We start from the raw sequence: 24,652 nt of genomic DNA, 5'->3' as shown, positions 1-24,652 counted from the left end.
GCACACACACACAGCATCTCAGCATGCTAAATTCATCCACCCTTGAAGAAGTGACTCTTCAAATGGGACTTTTGGTAGGAACCTGGTGTTGTTCCCAACGTTCACAAGCTAGAGATTCATGCTACAGAGCTCTGTACCAGGGACACAGCCTCAGGTCACAATCTTTTGTGTTGGATATCCCCTTTATTGCCTATGGTGACTTCCCTGTGTTGATCAGGTGACCGGCTGTCTGTCATAAAGCTGCCTTGCTGCCCCATACTCTGTGCCCTGTCCAGGGAAGATTTGCAATTCTGAAAACAAATCTACATCTGTTTTGTAGGTTTGCACTCTTCAGGAAGGAAATCCGAAGCAGATACTCAGTAATGAATAAAGCCATGTCTTAGCATCAAGCATGATTGATGTGAGTTGACCCCCGGTGGTGGCCGGTTTCATTGACTTTTCATTGAAATGACCAATGAGCGATATATCATAGTGTAGTTTAAAGTTTCAAATATGTCTTCAGACAGAAATATTCCAAGAATGTAAGTCAGGTATATTTCTCAGATAAATAGCAGCCATAGCATTACATACAGGGAAACTCTCCCTTCTCAGGTTTCCCTAGCTTGGGATTCAGGGGCTGCCATTAATCATTCATTGGGGTCGCTCTTCCAGTCAGTGGAAGTTGAAGAGTGCTGTTGGCTGATTCCTTTAGGCAAGGGATCATGGGGTCAGAGAGGACAACTGGGCAGTCCTGGTATCCAGACTCAATTCATCCTTGCCTGGAGTTCAAGTGTGTGTGTGTGTGTGTGTGTGTGTGTGTGTGTGTGTGTGTGTGTGTGTGTGTGTTTTCACCTGTTTCAACACAGAAACTGGTTTTCCTGAAGAAAAAGAAAGACATGTCGTTCATTGACAGAGTTTCTTACAGGGCAGCCTGAGTCCTGACATAAGATTCAGGGTGGCTTTCTAACGGAGAAATAAACGCCCATCTTAGTTTTTTAATAAATCAGTAACAGCAAGAAACCAGTCTTCTTTCCCACCTGGGCCACCCCAAAGCCTTCCCAAGTTCTGTGGCCAATCAGTTTTTGGTTCCCTTCGGAAAGTGGTTCCCAGGCTCCAGATGGCAGGGGCCAGCACGCTGGAAAGCGGGTGCTGGGTGGGACACATGTGACCACAGAGGAAGGGAACCCGTGCCCACGTTGCCTGCCGTCCGTCCGTGCCCCTTGCGTGGAGAGCGGCGCGCGCGGAGCCGATTCCGGAGCGGCTGGCTCGGGCAGGGGGTGGGGTGACCCGGTGGCCCTCCGGGTTGCGTGGCCCGTGCGTGGTCGCAGCCAAGGTCCAGGGGGCAGCTTCTGAGGGCAAGACACCTCCTCCCACTCCCGGGATCGCATCTCCCTCCTCCTTCACACCCCCGCCCCCAGGACCACGGCGCTCCCTCCCCGCACCGGCCAGTGAGTACACAAAGCGGCGGGTGAGGGGAAGCTTCCCAGGCGTGCACGGAGCAGTGAGATCACTGGCGTTATAAATATCCCGGTGCCAGCGCCGAGATCAGCTCGGGTGGCCCCTCTCTCTCTCTCCCCCTCTCCCTCTCCCTTCCCCGAGGCTATGTCCACCCAGTGCGGCGAGGGAGGCAGCGCCAGAGGCTCGCAGCCGCGCGGGGGCTACGGAGCCCGGAGCCAGCCCTGCAAGATGCACTTAGGACCCCCGCGGCCGGAAGAATGAGCCTGTCCTTGCTCTTCCTCATCTTCTGCAGCCACCTGATCCTCAGCGCTCCGGCTCAAGGGGAGAAGCGTCTCACTCCCGAAGGGCAACCCGCGCCTCCTAGGAACCCGGGAGACTCCAGCGGCAGCCGGGGCAGAAGTAGCGCGACGTTTGCTTCGTCTTCTGCCTCTTCCCCAGTCGCAGCTTCTCCGGGCAGCCAAGGAAGCGGCTCGGAGCACAGCAGTTTCCAGTGGAGCCCTTCGGGGCGCCGGACCGGCAGCCTGTACTGCAGAGTGGGCATCGGTTTCCATCTGCAGATCTACCCGGATGGCAAAGTCAATGGATCCCACGAAGCCAGTGTGTTAAGTAAGTTGCTCACTCTCCAACAGAACCTGTTCTGGGAGGGACGGTCAGTGTTCCTTTGGGCCACGGGGCACCTCTAGGAACCCCAGCGTCTGGGACTCAGTTGGTTCTGGAAATAGTCCGGTAGGGTTTCCGCGGAGATGCGTCTACTCGGGGCGAGCAGACGCACCCCTCTGTGGTAGCAGGCATGGCTAACCCCAGGTGAGGTTGCTGTGTGAGACAAGCAGCTCCTTTCTAGAATGCCCTGGCCGAAAATACCAGCCACGCACCATAGCTGGAGGAAAAAACATAATGAAAGAAGTAACAATCTTCCTCCTGGTACAATTTCTTTCTACTTATCAACCAGAAGCGCATTTTTCTTTAAGCGTCAAAGTCTATCTCTAATTCCCTGTACGCAATTTACGTTAGTTTATGAAAAGAACAGATCTGAGTACTTCCAGTCTCCAACTGCAAATATCCCATGTAGCCCATATTATGTTTTTATATGAATATGAGTATGTAACTTTCTATGCACAGGCACCTTTCACACGTGTGCATACATATACACATACATACATACATACATACATACATACATACATAGGCACACAGACCAACTACATATGTCTACGTAGGATTTATGCGGACATACATCGGGAGAACAAAGTTCTGCTTGCAAGAAAGCAACACTATCTGGAAAACTGGACAGACGGATGGTAACTAAGTCGGGTGCTGGGTTTATCAACGTTTAGTAGGCTGAGACCCTGACAATACTTTGCTAGCTTTTGGTTTCCAGGGACAGATGGAAATTCTTAATTTTAAAAGAACTACAGAGGAGGTTGAAATGGTTGTAAATTGAGCACAACTTAAAAAAAAACGACAATCCAACTTGAAATTTTTCTGAGTTCTCTCTCCTTTCCTCTCTGCTTCTACCCCACCCGCGTCCCCTTCACTCCCTCCCACCCGCGTTCCCTCCACTCCATCTGCCTTTCTGACCATCACAGTAGCCATTCGCACTCCCCTCGCAGCTCCTAGGCCGCCGAGGTGAGCGGTGTTTCCCGAGCGGTGTGAATGGAGCTGTCTCGGCAGGGTAGACCAGCGAGGTGTTTTCTCAGTAGGTTCACCTCGCGTTTCCAGCAGGGCTCAGTCCGCCAGATAAAAGCCACAGCAGGGACCGCTCAGACAACCGTGGAGAGCGGAAACGGGGCGGGAGAGAGTGCTGTGTGGTCACCTGTCCCCTCTGGTTTTCCTGGTGACTCTCAGGCACACCTCACTAGACCAGTGTCCCCAGAAACTAGAACACTGTTTACTCAGCTCCAAGAACCACGGACTTTATCGGCTGGGGCCTGTGGAGAGGGTTTGGAAATTCAAATACAGGTGGCACGGCTGACCCACCAGCCCCTTTCAGTGAGTTAAGAGGATCCGGCTCCTGAGTCCCGACAGGTGCCGCCTGCAAGCTGCGTGCTTTGTCTTTGGAGAGCACTCCTTCAGCTGGCTGAGGTGCAAGTGGAGAGGCTGTGCCCAGCAGAAAGGGCCCTAGTCTCTCTCTCATCCTATTAGAGTCACAGAGCTTCCAATATGGTCCACACTGGACCTCCTCTCTTCACGAAAGAACGTTGGTCTTTGTGTATGAGAGGAATTATCTGTTCCAGTAAGGGTGGATTTTCTGATGCTTCAGGGAGATGTTACTTCTGTTTCAGTATTTCTACTCACTCTCCTAGTTTGGCAGGATTCAGTTCTCCCGCGAGAGACAGCCTTTCTCTAGTTTGCTGCTGTGGGCGAGCAACAACTGCGTGTAACCTGTGCTTGCTCAGGAGAGGCCCGGGTTGCAGGGATCCAGCAGTAGGGTGGGATGCCCTGCCTGGGGTAGCTTTGGAGTACTAGGGAGTTCTGGAAGCAGAACACTTCAGCCCAGTGACGCTGAATGTGACTACAGTCTAGGCCCCACTAGAAGGACATTTACAGAAACACAAATGGAAAAAAGGGAGAACAGATAAACAGATTTCATTTATCCAAAGAAGAAACTGGCCAGCTACCCATTATTTCTAGGGGCTAATTTATTTTAAAATCCTCATAGAAAGGTGGCCACAAGCCAGCAGGAGATGTATCCTAGGCAGAGAGTAATAAAACTTTGTAAGTTGCCTTTTCCTAACTCCCAACTTTGCGATTTTACACAACCGTTCGGAATGTAATTTGTATCTTTCAAAAGACTGGCATTCATCCATCCATTGATTCATTAACTCATTCATTCACTCACCCAATGTAGGGCACCTGCCTCACCATGCTTGCTCTGGTTACTTCCCTGCTATGTTTTCTTTTCCCTTTTGCATTTTCTCTGGCTTTGCCTTCCGCAGGAATTTCTCAAAGGAAAGCATAACTTAAATCTCACAGTCGTAGCCCTTTGGATGTCAGGAGTTCCCAACACACCTCTGTGAATGACTTTATGTGCAGTGGGAGAGGCATGGAGTTTGGAAATTTAAAATGTCTCTTTACACTTAGGTAGCCACGGAAGAAAAGGAAGCATCTACATGCAATTGACTACTGTAGGGCACTTTGAAGATATATGTATATACATATATATATATATATATATATATATATATATATATGCATGTGCCTTGGACTATGTATTACTTAGACTATATGTTTGTGTCTCATAAGAAAGGCCAAAATGCATTGAGGGAAAAAAAAAACACCCTCAGAATAAAAGTTATTTTTTATTAGATGTCACAATAAGACTTTTTTTGTCAAATAAGATGTCAATTTTTACTTGATAATCAGTGTACTTGCCAATCATGAAGATTTGTTTAGTTTGACTATCAAAATCATGCTCCAGCCACAGATACTAAAATGTCTCTTTAGGTACTTGAATTAGTAAGGCCCCGGTTTGCCTCCCTCAATAGTGGTACCATGTTTTAAAGGCAGACTGTGGTATTTAGCATCTTGCATATGAACCCTTGTAGGAAGGAAATGCTGGGGAAAGAGGAAGGACAGACAAGACGAGGGGTTATGAGCTCTGACCTTGAAGAGAAAACATCAGCTGCTCTAACTTATAAGCTGTCAAGTTTAGCTTCCAGACAGTGCTTTCCTTGAGCCACTTAAACTATGAAATTAGATAGTTAGCAGTTCAGAGGGACAACTTTAGGTGAAGGATGTACAAAGTAGCCACACAAAATACGAAGATTTCATTCACATGTTGGTTAAGACAGTCCTCAGTTTTACACTTTGTTCTGAAAGTCTGATTCGACTATCCATTTTGGTATCATACACTCATCAGACATTTCCCCAGGCTGAATAAACCAGAGTTTACTGTGCAGAGAAATTCAAGGGGAAATTTTGTTACTAATTTAATCAGCAAAGACTGTGCTAAATTGAATCATTCAAGACGAAGATTTGATAACTTGGCAGAGCATATCTGTTGTCATGGGTGAGAGTAGAGAAACCTCGGCTCTCCATATTTTTTCTTTGGGAATTTTCAAATGCTTTATTGAAAGCTTTGAACACATGTGCTGTCTATGTTGTTCTAGCATGCACTCTCCTGTAATAATGTGTCCCCGGTCATCAATAGCACCTTCTGATATTAAGAGAGCTAAAGAAGAACAGGAAGGGAGCTGTGCATGCTTTTCCTTACTAAGGTAAACTTATTCTTAAAGGGTAGACATCCTTTGAAGTAAGTGGATTAAGGACCAATGGTAGAGACACCAAAAACTTTGTCTCTTTCAATCTTGATATCAACCTTGATTATTTTACTAAGAAAGGCCTTTTCCTTCCATCTCTGTCTCTCCTTTTCTCTTCTCCTAACCATAAGCATCTTGGGAAAGATAACACACCATCTTTAGTACCCACATATGAATTAATTTATCCTGAGTTCTCTACACCCATTCCCAAACAGGAGAGAGACACAGAAAATAGTAAGAGCAGCTCAAAACACATGTACCTACAAGGGGTTTGTCCCCAACACAGTGCAACATCAAAGGCAGTCACTGGCCCCTACATGAGTCTCCTTGGGGTGTCCCCAAGACAGTAGATCATACCAGATAGTCACTGGCAGGTCTGTAAGACAATTGCCTTCCACAATTTTGCTTAAGGACACTGTCTTAACATCCACAGGGTGAACACGAAATTTCCCTTAAGTTTATACTGAATTTTTTAAAGTCAGCTTTAGAGAAATGTTTCTTGGGAGGCGTTAATTCATGATTTAATGCACATGGGTTTACAGTATTTTCTAGAATTCTTTAATGAGTTACTGAGATCTGCGTTATGAAGCAGATAGCACAGATAAAGAAAGCCCATTGTGAGTCGTGCAGAATTGGGCTGGTATTCTAGAAAACCAGACTGTGTGAAATCATTATTGATATTAGTTTAGAAATTATGATTTTAACAATAATTCCAATATCAGGTAAAAACTACATTAAGGATTAAAAGATTAATTACCAACTTGCAATTCTTATATACACATTTACATATTCACATGCACACATACATACATGCATACACATACACACATGATTATTAAGCTTTCAGGAACATTAAATCCTAAAATTACATACTTTCCATTATAGGGCAATATGTGCATTTTATAATAAAATTTATCATACAAACAATGCAATGTGTAATAAAACAACACTTTCATAGGCATTATTTCATCATCTCCCCATATTTAAAATTAATTGCAATGAAAATGTATATAATGAACACAAATAGAATAAAATACGCAGTGTATTGAGATACAAGTGAGCTGAAACGAGTTCTTAAAAAAAGATCTTAGGTCAGAAAGCAGTTGTTCAGTTAAACAAGGACATATATGTTTTGTAAACCAAGTAAATATAAAATTATTTAATTTCAACATCTCAAAAGTTAGACTGAAAGTGCGAGAGTTCGATCTTTGATCCTGCTGTATATTTTCACTAACATATGACCAGTTTACATTAATAAAGCTGAGTACATCCATACGAAGAACAGAACATTCTTCAAGTTCATTGTCATGGCTTCCTAATAATTAAGATACAGAATATACTGAATTTAAAAAGGCATCAGAAAAATGTTTCTTGGGCTGCATAACTATGTGAGTTAACGCGTCCCCAGACATCTAGAACCACGAGTTCACTGAAGACAACCATGAACAGCTCATCATCCAGCCCTATTGCCCTCCTGCGTCAATCACTCTACAAAGAAGAGCTCTCACAATGACCCTTCCGTGCTTCTGATCACATGTGTAGTGTTCACACGTTCATCCCCAACCAGCTAAAGGCTGGAACTCTTTACTGATGCTTCCAATATCATTCTTTTTTTTTTTTTTTTTTTTTTTTCGGAGCTGGGGACCGAACCCAGGGCCTTGCTAGGGCCTTGCTCCTGCTAGGCAAGCGCTCTACCACTGAGCTAAATCCCCAACCCCCCAATATCATTCTTAAATTCTGACTCAAACATAGCTTTTTATCAGATATGACAGTCCTGTTTTAATAATAATGTGTAACATCTTTATAATTTATTTTATTAAGTTAAATAACATACGTGTGAAGTATACTTTAAATTTCAGAAGGTTAAATGCACCATGTGTGCGAAACCTCTTATACCCTATATAAACTGGTGCGTGTGCCTTTACAAAGTATTCCGTGTCCTTCGCCAGGATCTGGTAACGTGATGGTGCTTCTAACTCCTCGGACGCGCATCACAATCAAACCATTTTTATATTAAGTTCTACACAAATTAAATTTTAGAAATATTTGAGAGGAAATGGCATGCAGGACACTAGCATCTATTAACACTCCTCTAACACAAGATCCTTGTTAGGTGAGTTTTGTTTTGTTTTGTTTCTTTTTGTTAGTTTGTTTTTGGTTGTTTTTTTCTTTTTTCTTTTTGTTTCTTTTAATTCTCACGAAAAGACGACAATGCTAGAGTGATGCCTGCAATTTTTCCAAGATGTTTTTCTCATTCTGGGCTAAGACTGTTCAAAACAACAATGACAAAACAGTTTCCTGGGTGTTCCCCTTCCTTTGTGGAGTTTCTAAGTGTTTGAACAGGCGGAGCTGAGCGAGTACACTGCGGTGCATTTGTGAGAATAACAGGTGCCCAGCTTGCACTGTGCCATGTAAGTCTTCAGTAAGTCGATTCACCTATGTGGACTCAGCGTCCTTGTTGGCAAATTTAACCGTGGTGCACATGGGTCAAGTCCTGCAGGGGACATTGCTCTTTCAAGGAAACCTGAGGAAAATGTCCCCTCTGTAGAGTTCTCACCACATACCTTAATCAGGGTACAATCTTGAAACAGTTTTGTCCAAGTGTTGAGATCTGCTTTCTCCTCCTCTGTGTTTTCTTTGGTTTTTCTTCCCTCAGCTCTGATGAGCTATATTAATATATTTCAGCCCTAATGAAATACACTATATATTTTAACAATATCATAAGTACAACTAACAAGAATATTGTCTCTACTCGTATTTATATAAATTCCTTTGTGACTTTATTACTGGAAAGGCAGGCTTTCTAGCTCTGTGCAGAATGCACACTGAATCTTATTTAAAGCCCTCAATGAATTGCCGTGAACAGTTAGGCACATGGCTGCGTGAAATGACTGTAGGAAATGAAGAGACAGGGTCTTGGCACACAGACTGCACAATTCACGGTCACAACACTATTCAGATCATGACATTCTTTTCTAGGGCATGACTTAAAGTGCAATCCTTCTCCAAACGTAATTCATTACACCATTCACAGAAGTAATGTCATTTATATCTTTTAGTACCTTAGGTGTGGTTTTTACAGTTTTAAAAAGATTGTTTTATGTAAGAAATTATACATTCCCAGGCTTTTGACTTTTTCTTGCTGGTGAAGTAGCAACAAATTAGAATATTTTAAAAAATATTTTAAAAGCCTCTTTCAATACCTTTAGGGCTTGGAAAGAATCGATTGTCAAATTAAAAAAAAAACCCAACAAACAAACAAACAAAAAACCTCCAACAACCTGCTATTTGCAAACACAGAAGTACTGAGGAAGCAGAATAAAGTCTCTGAATCTTGAAATAAGTCGTTCCGAGTGGAGACGCAGTGCTACCCATTCTTTAACATACTGAATCTCGCGAAAGGTCATCACGTGTTCTTTTATTTGGTCTCAGTAGTAAAGACTGAGAACGGCCGACGTAGACATTGAATTCTTCACAGTTCTGTGTAGAAGAGTCTGTGTTTTATTTTGGGATTTTTTTGTCATCCTAGGTATTTTGGAAATATTTGCTGTGTCTCAGGGGATTGTAGGAATACGAGGAGTTTTCAGCAACAAATTTTTAGCGATGTCAAAAAAAGGAAAACTCCATGCAAGTGTAAGTAGAAACCGCTTCGTGTTTGTTAAAAAGTGCTCCACAGGTTTTTACGTCTGTAACAAAGTGAAGTGATTGTTTTCAAAATGAGTAGATAAGATAGACAATTTGCTTAAGGAACTTAATTTTTTTCTCTGGTAAAATTATATGTTTGAATAATCAAATGTGTATGTATCTGTAAGTAATCACTGGGATATTTCACTGTCTTGAGAACAAAGTCTCCGAGACTGTAAAGGGCAAATGTATTTGTACACAGCCTTTGCACATGAATGGACACTGTTAGTTTTCTAGAGAGCCCTTGGTTAGTTCTTTAGAGAACTGTCACAGCAATGAGCCATTCCGTGGCATCACATAAATTTTACATTTGGTGGCATGTGTGTTTGATAGATAGGGGAGTTCTTAATTGATTCAACAGGTCATTCATGATATCGAACTCGGGTCTAAGTGCTGTCATGTATTTCCATATAAGGAAGTAAAAGACAAGACAAAGTTTGTAGAGCCTCTCACCTCCCAGAAAGAAACCGTGCTCGATGAAGCAGGGGGATTTCTCTCTTGTATTTTTGTCATTTCAACTATAATTACTTAATATCAATCTTGCATTCAAAAGTTTTCTTCAGATGACTTACACATTTCATAATCATTTTAAAAATTATTTGTCTCTTAGCTTGCACTATACCTAGAATTTATTTGTCTTAGTGTCTATGTACCACACTTAAAAATTACTTAGGATTTTTCTATGACAGAAGAGTCTTTTTAACACCAAATAAATTTAAGAGGCAATTACTTGTTAAAGGTAGTTCTTTAACTAATAGGAAATGAATAGCTGAATATTTCTTTTGTAACTTTCAAAGCATACTGAAAGTCTAACGTAAGGATGAGATAAACTGATGCTTGCTTCTTAACCTTTTACTCTGTGGATCCTTTAGGTAGCCAGTAAGAATCCCACACATTTCTATATGGGGAAACTTTACAATTTCCTTTCCTCTGCATGGAAGGAATTAATAGCTTCTTGAAGAACACTGTCGCTACTTGGGATTTTGTGAGATGGTTCACGTAAAGTCCTTAGGGGCAGCCTTTGGGACCTTCTAAGTATTCCATAAACAGTGTGCATTATTAAATGCACTCAGCTAAACACAATGTAGCAAACCACTGCAATCTAGGACTAATGGAAACCTTTTGTTAGACTCTTTAGTCATTAATTTCAAGAATTACAGAAGCAATTTGTTTCATTTCTGGGTTGTTTTACTTTAGCAAGGACTAACAATTTTTCAAAATAAAGGCTGGACAAGTAAAAGTAACCTTTTACTTGTTTCTGTGGTGGGGGGGGATCAGACATCTCTCGTTTTGTTAAGCATAATCTTTGGTCACTAAAAAATTCACATCCAGGTTGGAAAATAATGACTTTCCATCGTTCCGCTTTGAGGCTGTCAAACCTTCAGAACCTCAGTGCCCTAAGATACGAGACAGGAGATCACCTCTTGTGGGTTTGTCTGAGGGATGTAAAATCCTAACACTGAAAATATTCTCATCTGTGTACTAGTGCATACAAAAATAGCCGAAACTCGGGCCAGCGAGAGGATAATTGCCGCAGAAAGCCAAGTATTATAAGTGGATGCCAATTAGAAGGGTCAAACCGAGAGGTTAGGATACATGATTCCTCTGTCAAATGCAAGTAACTAATTTCTAGAAATTTGACCCAAATGTCTACGGATGACTGGGAGAAATAATGCAGATAACGCAAAAACAGCATCTGTTATTCTTTTCATCCTGCCAGGCCAAAGTTATTTCATGGAATAATGACTTTTAAACAGTACAAAGCAAGCCTTGGTCTTGTCACTCATTGGGGCTCTTAGATAGAAAAGTCATTCTGATGACTTTGAGCTGAACTGTAGATAAAAAAATTAAGCCCCAAGATTGTGTCCAAACCTCCATTCTCTTATCTGAGCTTCTATTGGTGCTTTTTTTTCTCTCTCTAGGTGGAAACCTAATTAAATTATGAAGTGATTTATTTTTAAAGAAGTCAAGCTTAGAGACAGCATTAATCATAGCAATTATCGGCTTTATGCCTAGCTTTGTTTCCTGTTTTCGCTGTACTGGAGCACGATGAAGAGGCATTCCTCTAACTTTCAATGTGTTTGCTTGACTTGGTTTTGATATTTACAGAACCGTATTATCACCCAAACCACGACCCCGCACTCAGTAACGCAGAGATTGTGAGTTGCTTCATATCCATAACCTTGCAGTGGCCTTAGAGAGCACCTCTCGGCCTCTTCATCCGAACTGAAAGTGAGTTAGATGTGTAAAGTAGCCAGGTAACTGTCGAAAATAATCCCCCAATAGTGGGTTGTCCATTTCAACTCGGTTCCGATCACAGAGCTAAGGCTGGTCACCAGGCTACGGTGATGTAATTTCAGGGTTCTGCAAAGGACCTTCCACTCCCATGACCTCATCAGACTCTGAGGCAAGGAAAGAGGCTTGAGAGGGGTAGTTACTTTCCTAAGGTTACACAGTTGTAGGACTGAAGGAAAACTGTGCCCTCTTCAAACTCCCTCTTTAGATATCCAAATGGTTTGCGGGCATATGATAGTTGAAGATGTAGCCTTGTGTTTGGGAATGAATTGCATTGTTTTCATGTGCTTATAGGAATTAGTCAGTGTCTGATTAAGTCATAGTCTTACACCATACATAAAAGGTGAAGACCGGCAGATTGTTAAGAACATTACAGGGCCCTGGTAACTAGCGGAGGAGAGGAGAATCCTAGACTAGATGTGTAAAGTTGTAAATTATTTTCCACCTTCTCACCTTCCCTTGGATTCAAAACATTTACTTCGGCCCTAGCCTTCCCCTCAAACTCTCCAGTACTTTATTTTAGTCTGCAGGGGAGGGGATGTGTCTGCCACAGAGCTTTACACAGACATATCCGGGGTGACATTGCATTGCTTAGGGAACCCCTCAAGGATAACTGTCAAACAAAAAGGAACTGCTGCGTTCCTAAAAGTATTCATGCTCTGAATGCTGCATTTTTATGGGTGTAGACAAAGATGGCGTACTACAGCAGCCCGGCCCTGACTGAGCAGCATGAGTGAGGTGGCGCTGGTGCTGACAGAAATTGTCCTGCTTGTCAGTTTCACAATAGAAGTCTTACTCGAACCTCGAGTGGACAGGTGGTGTTGCAAGCTCACACCCCATCCCCTCTTCCACATCCACCTCTCCTCAAAACCATCCACGGATTCCAAACGCACAAGATAGCCACCTCCCCACTGTGTGAAATTCCCAGCATGCTCTAAAAGAACTTAATTGAAAATGGTTTTTTTTCTCCTTCATACAATATATGGTTTTCCCTCCTGCAACTCCTCGAAAGATCGTCCCCACTTCCCCCACTCACCCAAATCCACACTCTTTCTCTGTGGCACGCAAGAGAGAAGGGTGTTATGGGCTGAAAGTGTGTCTGGTCCTTTGGTGAAAAGGTGTGAGGAACTCTGGAGAATAGGGGAGAATGATTGCTTCCTAGAGAGCCAGCAGGGTTCGTCAGGCATCACCATGGCTCTGTTCTCTGTCTTAACCTGTTCTGGATGGAGGCCCTTTCTGAGGCTATGTGTCCTCCTCAGACTTTCAGCTCTTCATGTTCGAGGTCTTTACGGAAAGCCCTCCAGAGGACCTTTCTGGCTTTTTCTACACAGTTGAGGAGTGAAGTGTGTATCCCTCTGGGTGTGCACGCAGACCACTTGTAGACCAATTCCACTCCACACTGTCACAGTTATCGAATACCCTGTGTTTGGCTTTTATAGTAGAAACAAATAGGAAAATTACAGCTGCTACCTGCAGTAGTGACAGTGGTGTTTTACACAAGACTATGTACAGAATTTTTGCTGTAGTGTCTAGAAATTATTACTACTCTACTATCTTCCGGAATGGTCTCTGGTAGCTGGTGGGCGATCGCCAATGTCTCCTTCTGATTTCAAGGTCAAGTACCTGTGGTTCCTCAGTTTTTTTAGATTAGCCCAAATCCTACACACCATTAGCCTTTGTTCCTTGGGACACCACTGTTGGCCTCTTATCTGCTAGGTTTTCCTTTTGCCAAGGAATCAGAATTAAAGCAAGGTTCTCAGGCTCACACTGGCATGGAGGTGGGGGGCAGGGAGGGTGATGTCCCTGTTCTCATAGTATTCTAGTCCTTTTGGAGTCCTACAGTCCATTTTAGTATCTTAGACCCAGAAAGGAAAATTACGAATGTTGGGAAAGTTGGATAGCACGTGTGTTTCATGAAGTATGTTTCATGAAGTGTTTCATGAAGTATGCATGATAGCTTGTTATGCACTGGGAAAAACTGTGTTGGCCTAGCTATCCAGAGAAAGGCATGTGGTCAAATGGTTATTTTCTTATGTCTCCAGGTTTTAGGGGATCATGTTTGGAAGGAAGGCTAATTGCAGAGTTTACGAAACAGGCTTGGAATGTGTGCTGATCAGCCCCAAGTGAGGACTAGAAGATTCTCCTTTCCTGGGTTCAGAGTGTGCCAGCTGGCTAGCCAGGAGGAGATTCTGGACTGGATGTCCAGCGCTGGGGGGCAGTGAATGAGGAGCCAACAGCCCCCCAAGCTCAGCGTGTTTAGTAAAAGGGGAAACAGAAAAACTAGAGCAGCATTGTCGCTTAGGAAAATAGCCTATTATGAGGTCCTCTTCCTGTCAAGATCATGGGATCGAGGTATAGAAATGCCATTAGCATTGTAAGAGCTCATTTATATGGAAAAAGGAAAGGGCCAGTAATTTGCCATCCAGAATGGGTTTGCAGTTAATTCTTGTATCAGACTCTTAAGTTTTCCTTCTGTCAGGTTGGTGAGAAGGACTTTGTTGAAGAAATGTGGGCAAAACGAGTGGACTTATTGATTCAAAGTCCAAGTTGCTTAAAGCAAGGAATAGTGTGTCATTTGTCTGATGGTTTGGGGGATGGTACTTAGCATTTATTACTCTTTGAATATGGGAGAAATTCAGAGTGAGTGGGCTGCACAAATGTGAGGAGACAAGTCTTGAGTCTGAGTTATGGAAAGAACTGTAGTCTTGGTCAGGAGATGAGAGCTATGCAGCCAACCTGGTACATGAAAATGTGGGACTTTAGGTGGTCAGTGTCTTTATTTGGACTTAGGGCCAAGTAATAGCATCTTGATGGTTGCAGGGGAATCACGTGTGTGGAGTGGTGCAGTTTGCCAGGGCTATTAAAGGCACCAGAAATCAAGACCTGTTTTCTACCCCCGGTCTCCATATACAACCCTTACCCTGACTCCATCACCGCTCTCTAGCTGCTGGTGATTCAAGTCCAGACTCCCATCTCACGCTTATTAAACTAGAATCTCTAGAGATACAGACAGGGAAATAGGCATCTTAAATCTGCTCTAAGATTAATTTTTTAAAAGTTATATCGACGTCCTTTAAGTTGTCTATTTTGAAGCCATTTAAATATCTGTATAAAGTTCTTAAGCCTTCCGAGGTTATGTAGAACTAAAATATAAATCTGCTCTCTGATTTTTAGGACAATTCCTAGTTGGCATTTGCCACTGTATTACTGGAATGGTTATTATTAAACCCAATAATCCCTTCTGTTGGTCCATAGGAATAATGAAATATAGAATGGTAAGATGTTCAGTGTCCAGCAGGAGCTGTGGCCCTGCTGGGATAGCATAACAGGGTTTCCATGGACCTCCATATGACTTACATGGTAAAGGGTAAAGGCAGCTCCATTGGGCTCGCATTGCCCTACACCAGGACACAGCTGTACACAGCAACATGAGTGAAAGTAAAGGTGGGAGCCCAACCTTCCTGAACATAGGTAGAGCCAGAAGCTGGGATCCACGCAGTTCGGCAACCGCTTACAGCACACTTTGGCTGATACTTGTTTTTATTCCAGTATGTAATAACATGTTAATTATTGAGATTAAGTCGATTCTTCTCAAATTTATAATTTTTAGGAGAAAGAAGGCAACCAACGCAAACATGGTAAAATGGATAGATAGATAGATAGATAGATAGATAGATAGATAGATAGATGTGGATGGATGGATGGATGGACGGACAGACAGACAGACAGATAGACAGATAGATAGATAGATGGATAGAGGGATGGATGGATGGATGGACGGACGGACGGACGGACGGACAGACAGACAGACAGACAGATAGATGATAGAGGGATGGGTGGATGGATGGACGGACAGACAGACAGATAGATGGAAGAGGGATGGATGGATGGATGGACGGACAGACAGACAGACAGATAGATGGAAGAGGGATGGATGGATGGATGGACGGACGGACGGACAGACAGACAGATAGATGGATAGAGGGATGGATGGATGGATGGACAGACAGATGGATGGACGGACGGACGGACAGACAGACAGACAGACAGACAGACAGATAGATGGATAGAGGGATGGATGGATGGATGGATGGATGGATGGATGGATGGATGGATGGATGGATGGGTAGAGAGACAGAGAGGGATGAAATGCCGTATAAACCCTGTGTGTTAGGTACCATCTATCCAAGTTCGCTCCAGTGGACACCTCGTTCATGAACTGCATCTTCATTTGTCGTGTACACTTTGAGCACTGCTGTTTGCGTAGCCCTGGCCTGGACCCAGAGATCCTTTGCTTCAGCTTTTCCAATGCAGAGATTACAGGTGGGCAGCGAGAACTTTTGAAAAAGCACAGATCGTTTAGAATTGATTCCACACTGTGAGAACACACGGTAGAATCAAAAGCACGACTTATTTATTTATTTATTTATTTATTTATTTATTTATTTATAAATAAATTAGCCCACAAAGTAATAGATTTCACTGTTTTCAAAGACAGCTTGTAGTTATTCATCTTCTGTCTCCTTTCCCTCAACCCGACCCCTCTATGCTAACTCCAACAGCCACTTGATGTCTCACGTTTGTTTGCTACCAAACTCGGCATCAGCTTCTTTAACTCCCTTCCCCCTCCTCTGGCCTCCTTTCTAACGTCACGGCCTGTACCCACTTTCACCTCTCACCTGCATTAATAAAAACACCGAAAGACTCGAAAGAACACGTGGTTAGTCTTTCTATGTATCCCTTACCTAGCTTGATACAATACTCCCCACCAAATGTTTGAAATGTTTGTGAGTTCACTGTTCTTTACAGCAGAATAAACTGCTACTTTGTATAAGTACCACATTCTCCTTACCCATTTCTTCTCTGGATAGTCATCTAGGATGGTTGCAGTTCTCTTCTTTTATGAATAATGCCACAATAAACATGAGTGTGTAAATGTCTCTACAGTGGGCTAGAGTGGTGTCCAAAGATGCCCAGGCTGATATAGCTGGGTCCTATAGTAGGTCCATATAGATTTCCATGGTGTCCACACTGCTTTAAAGTCTTCGTCAGTAGTGCATAAACTTCCCTCCTTCCTCCATCCCCACCATCACCTGCTGACATTTCATTTCTTGGTCTTGCCATTCTGATGGGGAATTGGATGAAACTCAAAGTAGTTTTAATTTGCAGTTTCCTGATGTGCAGTTCCCCAATGGCTGAGTGATGTTGAATGCCTAAAAAAAATATGAAACAAGTATTTCCTTTGTGGAGAGTTGCCTCCTCATGCCCACTTATCAACTGGCAGTTTGATTTTCTTGGTGTTTAAGTTTTACAGGTCTTTGTGTATTCTAGATAGGACCTCTTTGCGGCATTCTGCAGGCTTTCCGATAGTTTTCTTTGTGCATAGGAACCTTCCAATTGCAAAGGATTCTATCCGTTGATTCTTGGGGTATTCCCTGCACGACTGGAGTCCTGGTCAGGAAGCACTTGCCAGGAGCTAGAACTTGAAATACACTGCCTGTTGCTTTCCTCTGGTAGGTTCAACACTTTGGGTGTTCAGTTGAGGTCTTTGATCCACTTCACGTGTCTTTATGCGGTGTGAGAGATGAGCTTCTAACTCAATTCTTTTGTAGGCAGAGGTCAGTTTCACCAGCACTGTTTGTTGATCCCTTTGTCAAATATTAGGTAGTCATACCCGAAATCGCAGCCGTTGGGCAGTAAAAAGTTCTTGCTTTCATTAGCAGCCCATGTATCCCCTCCCTCTGCGTAATGATTGGATATCTAAGCATGCATAATTTAATTGGTTAAATTTTACTTGTTTTGACAGAAATAGTAAACTACAATAAATTAGTTGGTCTAAATATTTCACTTTAATGTTCAACTCAGGGCCTCTTGATTGTAATTTGTCCAGACACTTATAAAATGAAAGAGAAATACACAGATAATTTAATTCATTATGGGAGACGGCAAGGGCTTATGTCCCTATATAGTTTTTCTCTATAGAATCTGAAGATGCCATGCCATTTGGCTACACAGTCAGCAAGAGTTATCAAATCAATTCAAACATACTGAAACAAAGATAGGGGAGAAGTCTCTTTTTGATTTTTTCTTTCTTTGCTGAGACGAATGTTCACTGACCTCCTCGTCACTCTCTTGTTTTCCCCTCCCGAGTGCTAAGATTACAGGTGTGCCATCCTCCAGCAAAGACAGAGATCGGAGGCCCTGCTGCCCTAGTGGCAGACAGTGTGTGAATGCTAAAGCTATGGCTGGTTTCAGTGGCTCATTGAGCATTTGATTTACCTGTCTATATCACACCTTTGATAGATGAAAACACGTATGCCAACTTTACTCTTCCCCCCAGGGAAATGATGCATGTCAATGATTTAAAAAACATATACTTTGTTAGAAAATCTCGTAATTTAAAGGAGAATGTGGCATGAAATCCCCCTAGAAACACTCAGACCTAGATAGGATGTCATCATCAAACCCCTCCCCCTCAGGAGTCAGGGAAAGATGCAGAAGAAAAGGAGGCAGAAATCATGTAAGAGATGGAGGGATTGGAGGACGTCAGGGAAACGGTGTCTCCCAGAGTCAGCAGGGCAGATGTGCACAGGACAACAGAGACTGTGGCAGTGTACATAAGGATTGCACAGGTCCAAGCCAGATGGGGTCCCAGAAGTGAGAGGAAATTGGACACTCTCATTCCTAACCCAGAAGCTATCCAAACGACAGCTTGATTGCCGAGAAGAGTCAGTTTCCTCCTGTGGAGTCTCACTGGTGTACAAATCACATTTAAGGGCAGACCCGGTGCCCCGTAGTAGACACTGACACAAAATGAATTCGGGGTGCTTTTGTAGGTTTTGAATGCTTGCTTGTTTTGCTTTTATTTGTTTCTTTTTGTAATTTTTCTCATATTCCTTTGGGCACTTAAAAAAATCACTGGTCTTTTGCTTGTATTTTATGGTTTTTGATTTTGTGATTTGTATGGGTTTTGTCTGCATGTGTTCCTTGTGTTTTTTTCTTTTTTAAATCCTGGTCTGTTTTATTTCCCTGTTTGTTTGAGAGAGAGAGACAGAGACAGAAAGAGACAGAGAGAGACAGAGAGACAGAGCCAGAGACAGACAGACAGAGACAGACAGACAGAGACAGACAGACAGACAGACAGACAGACAGACATGGCATGGCATGGCATGGCATGGCATCGAGTTGGATGGGCAGGAGATGGAGGATATTGGAGGAAATGAGGGAGGGCTAAGTAATCAAAATATGTTATTTGATTTACTTTTCATAAAAAGGTAAAAAAAACAAATCACTCTAGAAAGCCATCCTCCAAACGTTTTTTACAGAGTCATTGTATTCACTTGGTAAATGTATGCATATTGTGCTAGGCCCATGTTTCCCTGGTCCCTCGCTCTCGAGATGCTCCACACTGACCATTGCATTGGAGATCCTCCGTTTAGTCACCGTTAGACCTTTGAGAAGGGGAGGGTATTGATAGCAACCATCAGTCCTTCGAGATGAAACTAGATTTCCTAATTAAGAAGGCCGTGAAAAGATTTGCTCAAATAGCTCTGGTACATCACAGATGGGGGAAATATTCAGACCAACCACAAATTAGACGTCAATGCAGAAAACCCAAACAGTCTGACTCTCTTTACTCCGGCTTTCACGTAGGATGTGGAGGGAATGGGGACTGCACATGGCGTACAGGGCATCAGCACAGTGCCATCTCTCCTGTGACCTCTGAAGGAGGAACAGTCTCCCTGGCCATCACATATGAACATGTGCATATGTACAAGCATGTGCCAGACATGTCCTTAGAAAGACTATGTGTCTTTACCATGAGAATAAACAAGACTAAATGCAGCCCTTGGAAAGCCCGAGTGCCCTTGTCATCTGGCAACATTGTTAAATGAAAAGAGTTTTATTGTTTGAGATGCTAAAGACTAAACCCAGGCCCTCCCAAATACCAAGAGTCTAACTCGGACCTGTTTGCAGCTTTGGCCTGTTATTCTTGTTAATGAGATGCACCTCGTCCTCCTAAAAGGCTTCTCTTTTTATGGTGCTGCAAACAGCTGAAACGGTGACATTTTTATTTTAAAACTGTGACTGGAAGCCAGGCATGGCACACACCTTTACACTTAATCCCAGGCAGAAGCAAGCCGAGCTCTGTGACCTTGAGTCCAGCCTGGCCTGCAGAGTGAGTTCAAGGATAGTCAAGGCCACGTAGAGATCCCCTGTCTCATAAAAGAGTAAAGTAAAAGCAACAAACAAACCAAACCCGCCCTCTGCCAGGAGACAGTTTCTGGGAGTTTGAGGCCAGACGGGTCTACATGAGAGCTCCAGTAAGGGGTATATAGTAAGCCTTTGTCTCACACAAAGCAAAACAAACAACAGAATATTAAAATCATAGGTGTGTTTATTTAAGTTGAAAGCCTTTTAAAGAGCTAAACAACTATAGATAAAAATATGTTGAATTTACAAAGACAAACCAGGAGCAAATTATGTATATTATTAATGGTATTATTATAAGGGTCATTACAGAGCCTTCTCTGCAGACACTGGCAGGCAGTTTGGGAATTAAAGACAAGAATGTGTGTGTGTGTGTGTGTGTGTGTGTGTGTGTGTGTGTGTAGAATATATATATATATACATATATATATATATATATACATATATACATATATATATTCTTCATAGCCATTGCAAAGAAGCTTGCCTGAACTTGGGGGAAAGACTAAGGAGACCACTGGGTCGTGGTGGCACATGACTTTAATCCCAGTACTCTAGAGGCAGAAGCAGAAGCAGAAGCGGGCAGATCTCTATGAATTTGAGGTCAACCTGATCTACAGAGCAAGTTCCAGGACAGCCAGGGGCTTCACAGAGAAAGGTGTTTGGATTTTTCCTGTCCCTTTACCCCCCAAAAAACTAAACTGTGAAACATAGGTAAAAATGTTGAAAACACTCTAAGGTGGGTTGTGTTTTTGGATTTGCAGAGGTAATAACTTCTTTAGGGGAGTCTTATTAATGGATTTGTGTGATTTTCCTTGAGGGTCCAGACGTTCAGATTTCAGTGTGTGATCTTCATTGCAGAGAAAAGTTTGGTATTATTAGAAAAAGCAAGGAACAGAACATTTTCTACACAGAAGCATACCGCAGCAGGGAAAAACCACCCGTTATTCTCAGACGCAAGAACTTTGTACAAACGGGACTCTCTGAAATTGTGAGTCTTGTTAGTCTGGACTAGCACAGGAACTCCTAAATCATTCAAGGTTTTGGGCTTTCTTATGTTTGATCAGAACTACAGATCCTTATCTTGGGAAATGTGTTGGTCCTCATAGTGGCCATATAGGCCAGGCTTCTGCATAGGAACGGAAGGATAAGAGCTTAGATGGCAGTCCCAGGCCATGGTAGGAAACCGAAGTCCACCCACACTGTCCCTCTGTCCTATACCTCCAGATTGCTCAGCTTGGGAGACAAGTTGTTTTAGGGGTGGCACTGGCTTGCTTTGTCAGTCCCGTCACTTCTCTTTTCTACAAAGCTCCCAAGTCACATTGCAGCATTTGTAAGGGTTCCCACATGCATTCTCATGCACATATATACCTTCTTACTGTCTCACACATGACACAGCTGCAATGCTGGCTGTCCTGAGCTCCTACCTACCACCTCTGCTGCTGTCATTGTACTCCCAGCGCACGGAGGTCACATGACCTCTTATCATAAGCTGCACCTAGACAGACCCTTCCAATCTACCTTTCTGTGCATCAAAGCGAGCTTGACTGTGTGGGTGTGGATAAGACTCAGGTGAAACGTGGCTGATGACTTTTTCCTTCCTGGAATCAGCTGTACTTTCTTGAACCACATATGTGAATATATTTTTTTTCCTGAAGAACTTTAACACACGCCATATTAATAAAGCCATATGCTACCCCTTTCTTGGCATCAAGAATCACACCGATAACACTGAGAATGTACGCTTGTTTGAAAAGACTCACAAGACTCTGCTAACTGCATCCCTAGGAGGAGCATGGCTCTCTGCGTACACAAAAGCACGTTTGATTGGGCAATTGTTTCTGAGGAATATAGTTCTATTTTTTTTTCCTGACTCACAGGGGAAAATGTTAAGTTAAACTTTAGGTACAAATTTCAAAGTATTTTGAAAAAGAGTAATAACATTTATACGTAATAAAAATGAGAGTCCATAATGCTTAAATTTAATAGTTCCAAGTCTTTGTGTTCACAATGACACCACCTAAACATAATGAATAAAAGTTGTGTTACAGAGACAGCTTAGGAATATAGAACCCACCTGTAACACACACACACACACACACACACACACAAACACACACTCTAACTTTAAAGGGAACAGAGTACGAGGATCCAGATTCATACAATTTTTGGATTTTTCAAGACTTCATATTTATTGTATGCTGAAAAACTGTCACAACTTAAATTTTCTCTTTCCTCCCACCTCTAGGCCAAATTTACAGATGACTGTAAGTTCAGGGAGAGATTCCAAGAAAACAGCTATAATACCTATGCGTCAGCGATCCACAGAACTGAAAAGACAGGCCGGGAGTGGTATGTGGCCCTGAACAAGAGAGGGAAAGCCAAAAGAGGCTGCAGCCCACGGGTCAAACCCCAGCACGTCTCCACCCACTTCCTACCCAGGTTCAAGCAGTCCGAGCAACCGGAACTTTCCTTCACCGTCACTGTTCCAGAAAAGAAAAAGCCACCCAGCCCCGTGAAACCAAAGGTTCCCCTGTCGCCACCTCGCAGAAGCCCCAGCCCAGTGAAGTACAGACTGAAGTTTCGCTTCGGATGATGCTCGCCCGGAGCCTTGTGGGAAACCACTCTTCTCCTCAGGACCTTCTGCAGGCATCCTCGGAGCCCTGAAGGAAATTTCGGACACAGTGTCCATCCGCTGTGCTTGCACGAGTGGAAGTCAGGTCATTTGTTCTGCTTTGACTGGAACTAAACTGCTTTCTAAATTTTAAATAGAAACAGAAGTGGGATTCTCCGTAGCGATCCAGGGAGCACATCCCTACGGATCACTAAGGTTATAAAGGCTTCGAGATTAGAGGATGTTTAGCATCATGGATTTTCAGACCGTTCAATACCCCGGACTGTGTATTTTTCTGACTTTTACAGATCAACCGGGAAGAACACACATGATACATTTTTATTTTTGTTCTCCAAAGAATATTTTGATGCAGATAAAATATTTTATAAACTTTTGGGTTTTTTTTTTAAAGGTACCTCAACATTGAGCATACTTTCTTACTTCTATTATTTTAATTAATGTGACACAAGCAGTTGGTTTGTTGCCGTTCGCCGATTGTAAACATTTTGGTAGCTTGTGTGGTAGGATCTGGATCTCCTTCGAGTTTTTCTCTCTCTACAGCATTGTTTACTTTATTTTAGCGATACCTCAAATCGTATAGGTTTAGTTCTACGTTTTAAGACTTTTTTAGAAAATGTGCTTTCAAAGCGCCAGAGGCTCGGCGTGGAGGTGTGTTATTTGTGTATAAAGTCATGGCATTCTACGTGGAATCTGGCCACGTTAGCGGCTGGGCTCTCGATTGGAAGGACGAAAATTTGAGGACGTTTTGATGGATTGAAAGGTTGGGTATAAAGAAGGACGGAGGCAAACACAGGCTGAGTGTGAAGCTTTGGCTGAGATTTGACTCTGTCTTTGGCTTCCTCTCCTTTTATGTGTGCCCCGCCCCCCCGCCCTGTCCTCATTCAAGAACAGCTGGAAGAATAAGTTTTATTCTGTCCGTCAAGCATACACTATGAAACTGGAGGAAACTGGAGTGCTTAAAAGTACTTCTACGACTTCCAGTCATCCTTACTGTATGAACCCACAGGGAGCAGCTAATCAGGGTGCGCGCATGTGTGTGTGTGTGTGTGTGTGTGTGTGTGTGTGTGTGTGTGTGTAGCTGAAGGAGAAGAATCACTAACCAGGTTTTCACGTCAAGTCTCATGCTCAAGCACACTTCTATTATTCAGTCAAATACCTGTTGAGCTTTCTATCCTAAAGGTCACGACCTCGATGAGTGGGTCCGCTCTGCTCTAAGAAAACCTGACACGCCCCAGAAGCATCTCGTGATGCAGGAGCTTAATTTGGGAATTTGATGAACTGAGAATGACACTTCATCCTCAACCGGAATTCCAAACGCTGGGTGGACTTCACAAATAGTTTAACTTATGAAGAGTTACTAAATTTATTTTCTTGGATAATCATTTTTTTATGGAGATCTATGGAGTATAAGTGTTCACCTTATGTTCCTAAGTGTTGCAATAAAGACTCAGAGGTGACCATTACATGTGTGCCTTTCGTAGAGCAAGTCAGAGATGACCATTACATATTATGTGCCTTTCGTAGAGCAAGTCAGAGATGACCATTAGATGTGTGCCTTTTGTAGAGCAAAAAGCATTCATGCGATACTGATCAACTCTTTAAATAAAATGAACTATGGCTTGCTTTGGGACACAAATGCAGTTAAGACACATCAAAACTGGACTTAGTGGCACAAACACACAAGTTGCATTATTTGAATGGGAACAAGCTACTTGTTATCTGTTATATATAATATGCTCAGAATTAAAGTCGGTAAGTTGACCGAATATCACACGTAACACATATAGAAATGAATTGCTGCAAATTTTAATTAGCATATACCTGAGAATTCTCCCGATTTCGAGGAGACAATGGTATTCTGCAAGAACAGATTATGTCAAACTCCTATATGACTACCCCATGACCCTGTCTACACAGGACCATGCTATAAATCCTCTTCTGGTGGATTTAAGTGTCATGTTGAAAACCGTGAAGTATTTATCAAGTTAGTAGGCTACACAAAAAAACAGATCTTCCTCATCCTGTTAATAAATAAGGAACAGATGATAGTTAACATATTAGTATATATCAAGTCAGCTAAATACCACTCTGCTCTAAGTGTAGCTTTTCTTGCACTTTGAGTTTGGTTTAA

At 42.7% G+C, this 24,652-nt stretch overlaps 1 protein-coding gene across 2 annotated transcripts; it reads left to right on the top strand.

The window, feature by feature from the left end:
• Nucleotides 1–1,527: 1,527 nt before the first annotated feature.
• Nucleotides 1,528–23,984, top strand: Fgf5 (fibroblast growth factor 5). Of its 2 annotated transcripts, NM_022211.2 has the most exon segments (3): nt 1,528–2,043; nt 9,226–9,329; nt 22,135–23,984. In NM_022211.2, coding segments are annotated over 3 exon segments (801 nt in total). In that variant the 5' UTR covers nt 1,528–1,694; the 3' UTR covers nt 22,483–23,984.
• The last annotated feature ends 668 nt before the right edge of the window (nt 23,985–24,652 follow it).

Source organism: Rattus norvegicus, chromosome 14, assembly GCF_021556685.1.
Source record: "Rattus norvegicus strain SHRSP/BbbUtx chromosome 14, alternate assembly SHRSP_T2T, whole genome shotgun sequence".
NCBI lineage: Eukaryota > Metazoa > Chordata > Mammalia > Rodentia > Muridae > Rattus > Rattus norvegicus.
Note: the sequence above shows the minus strand (reverse complement) of the source record. Positions and strands in the feature narration are given on the sequence as shown.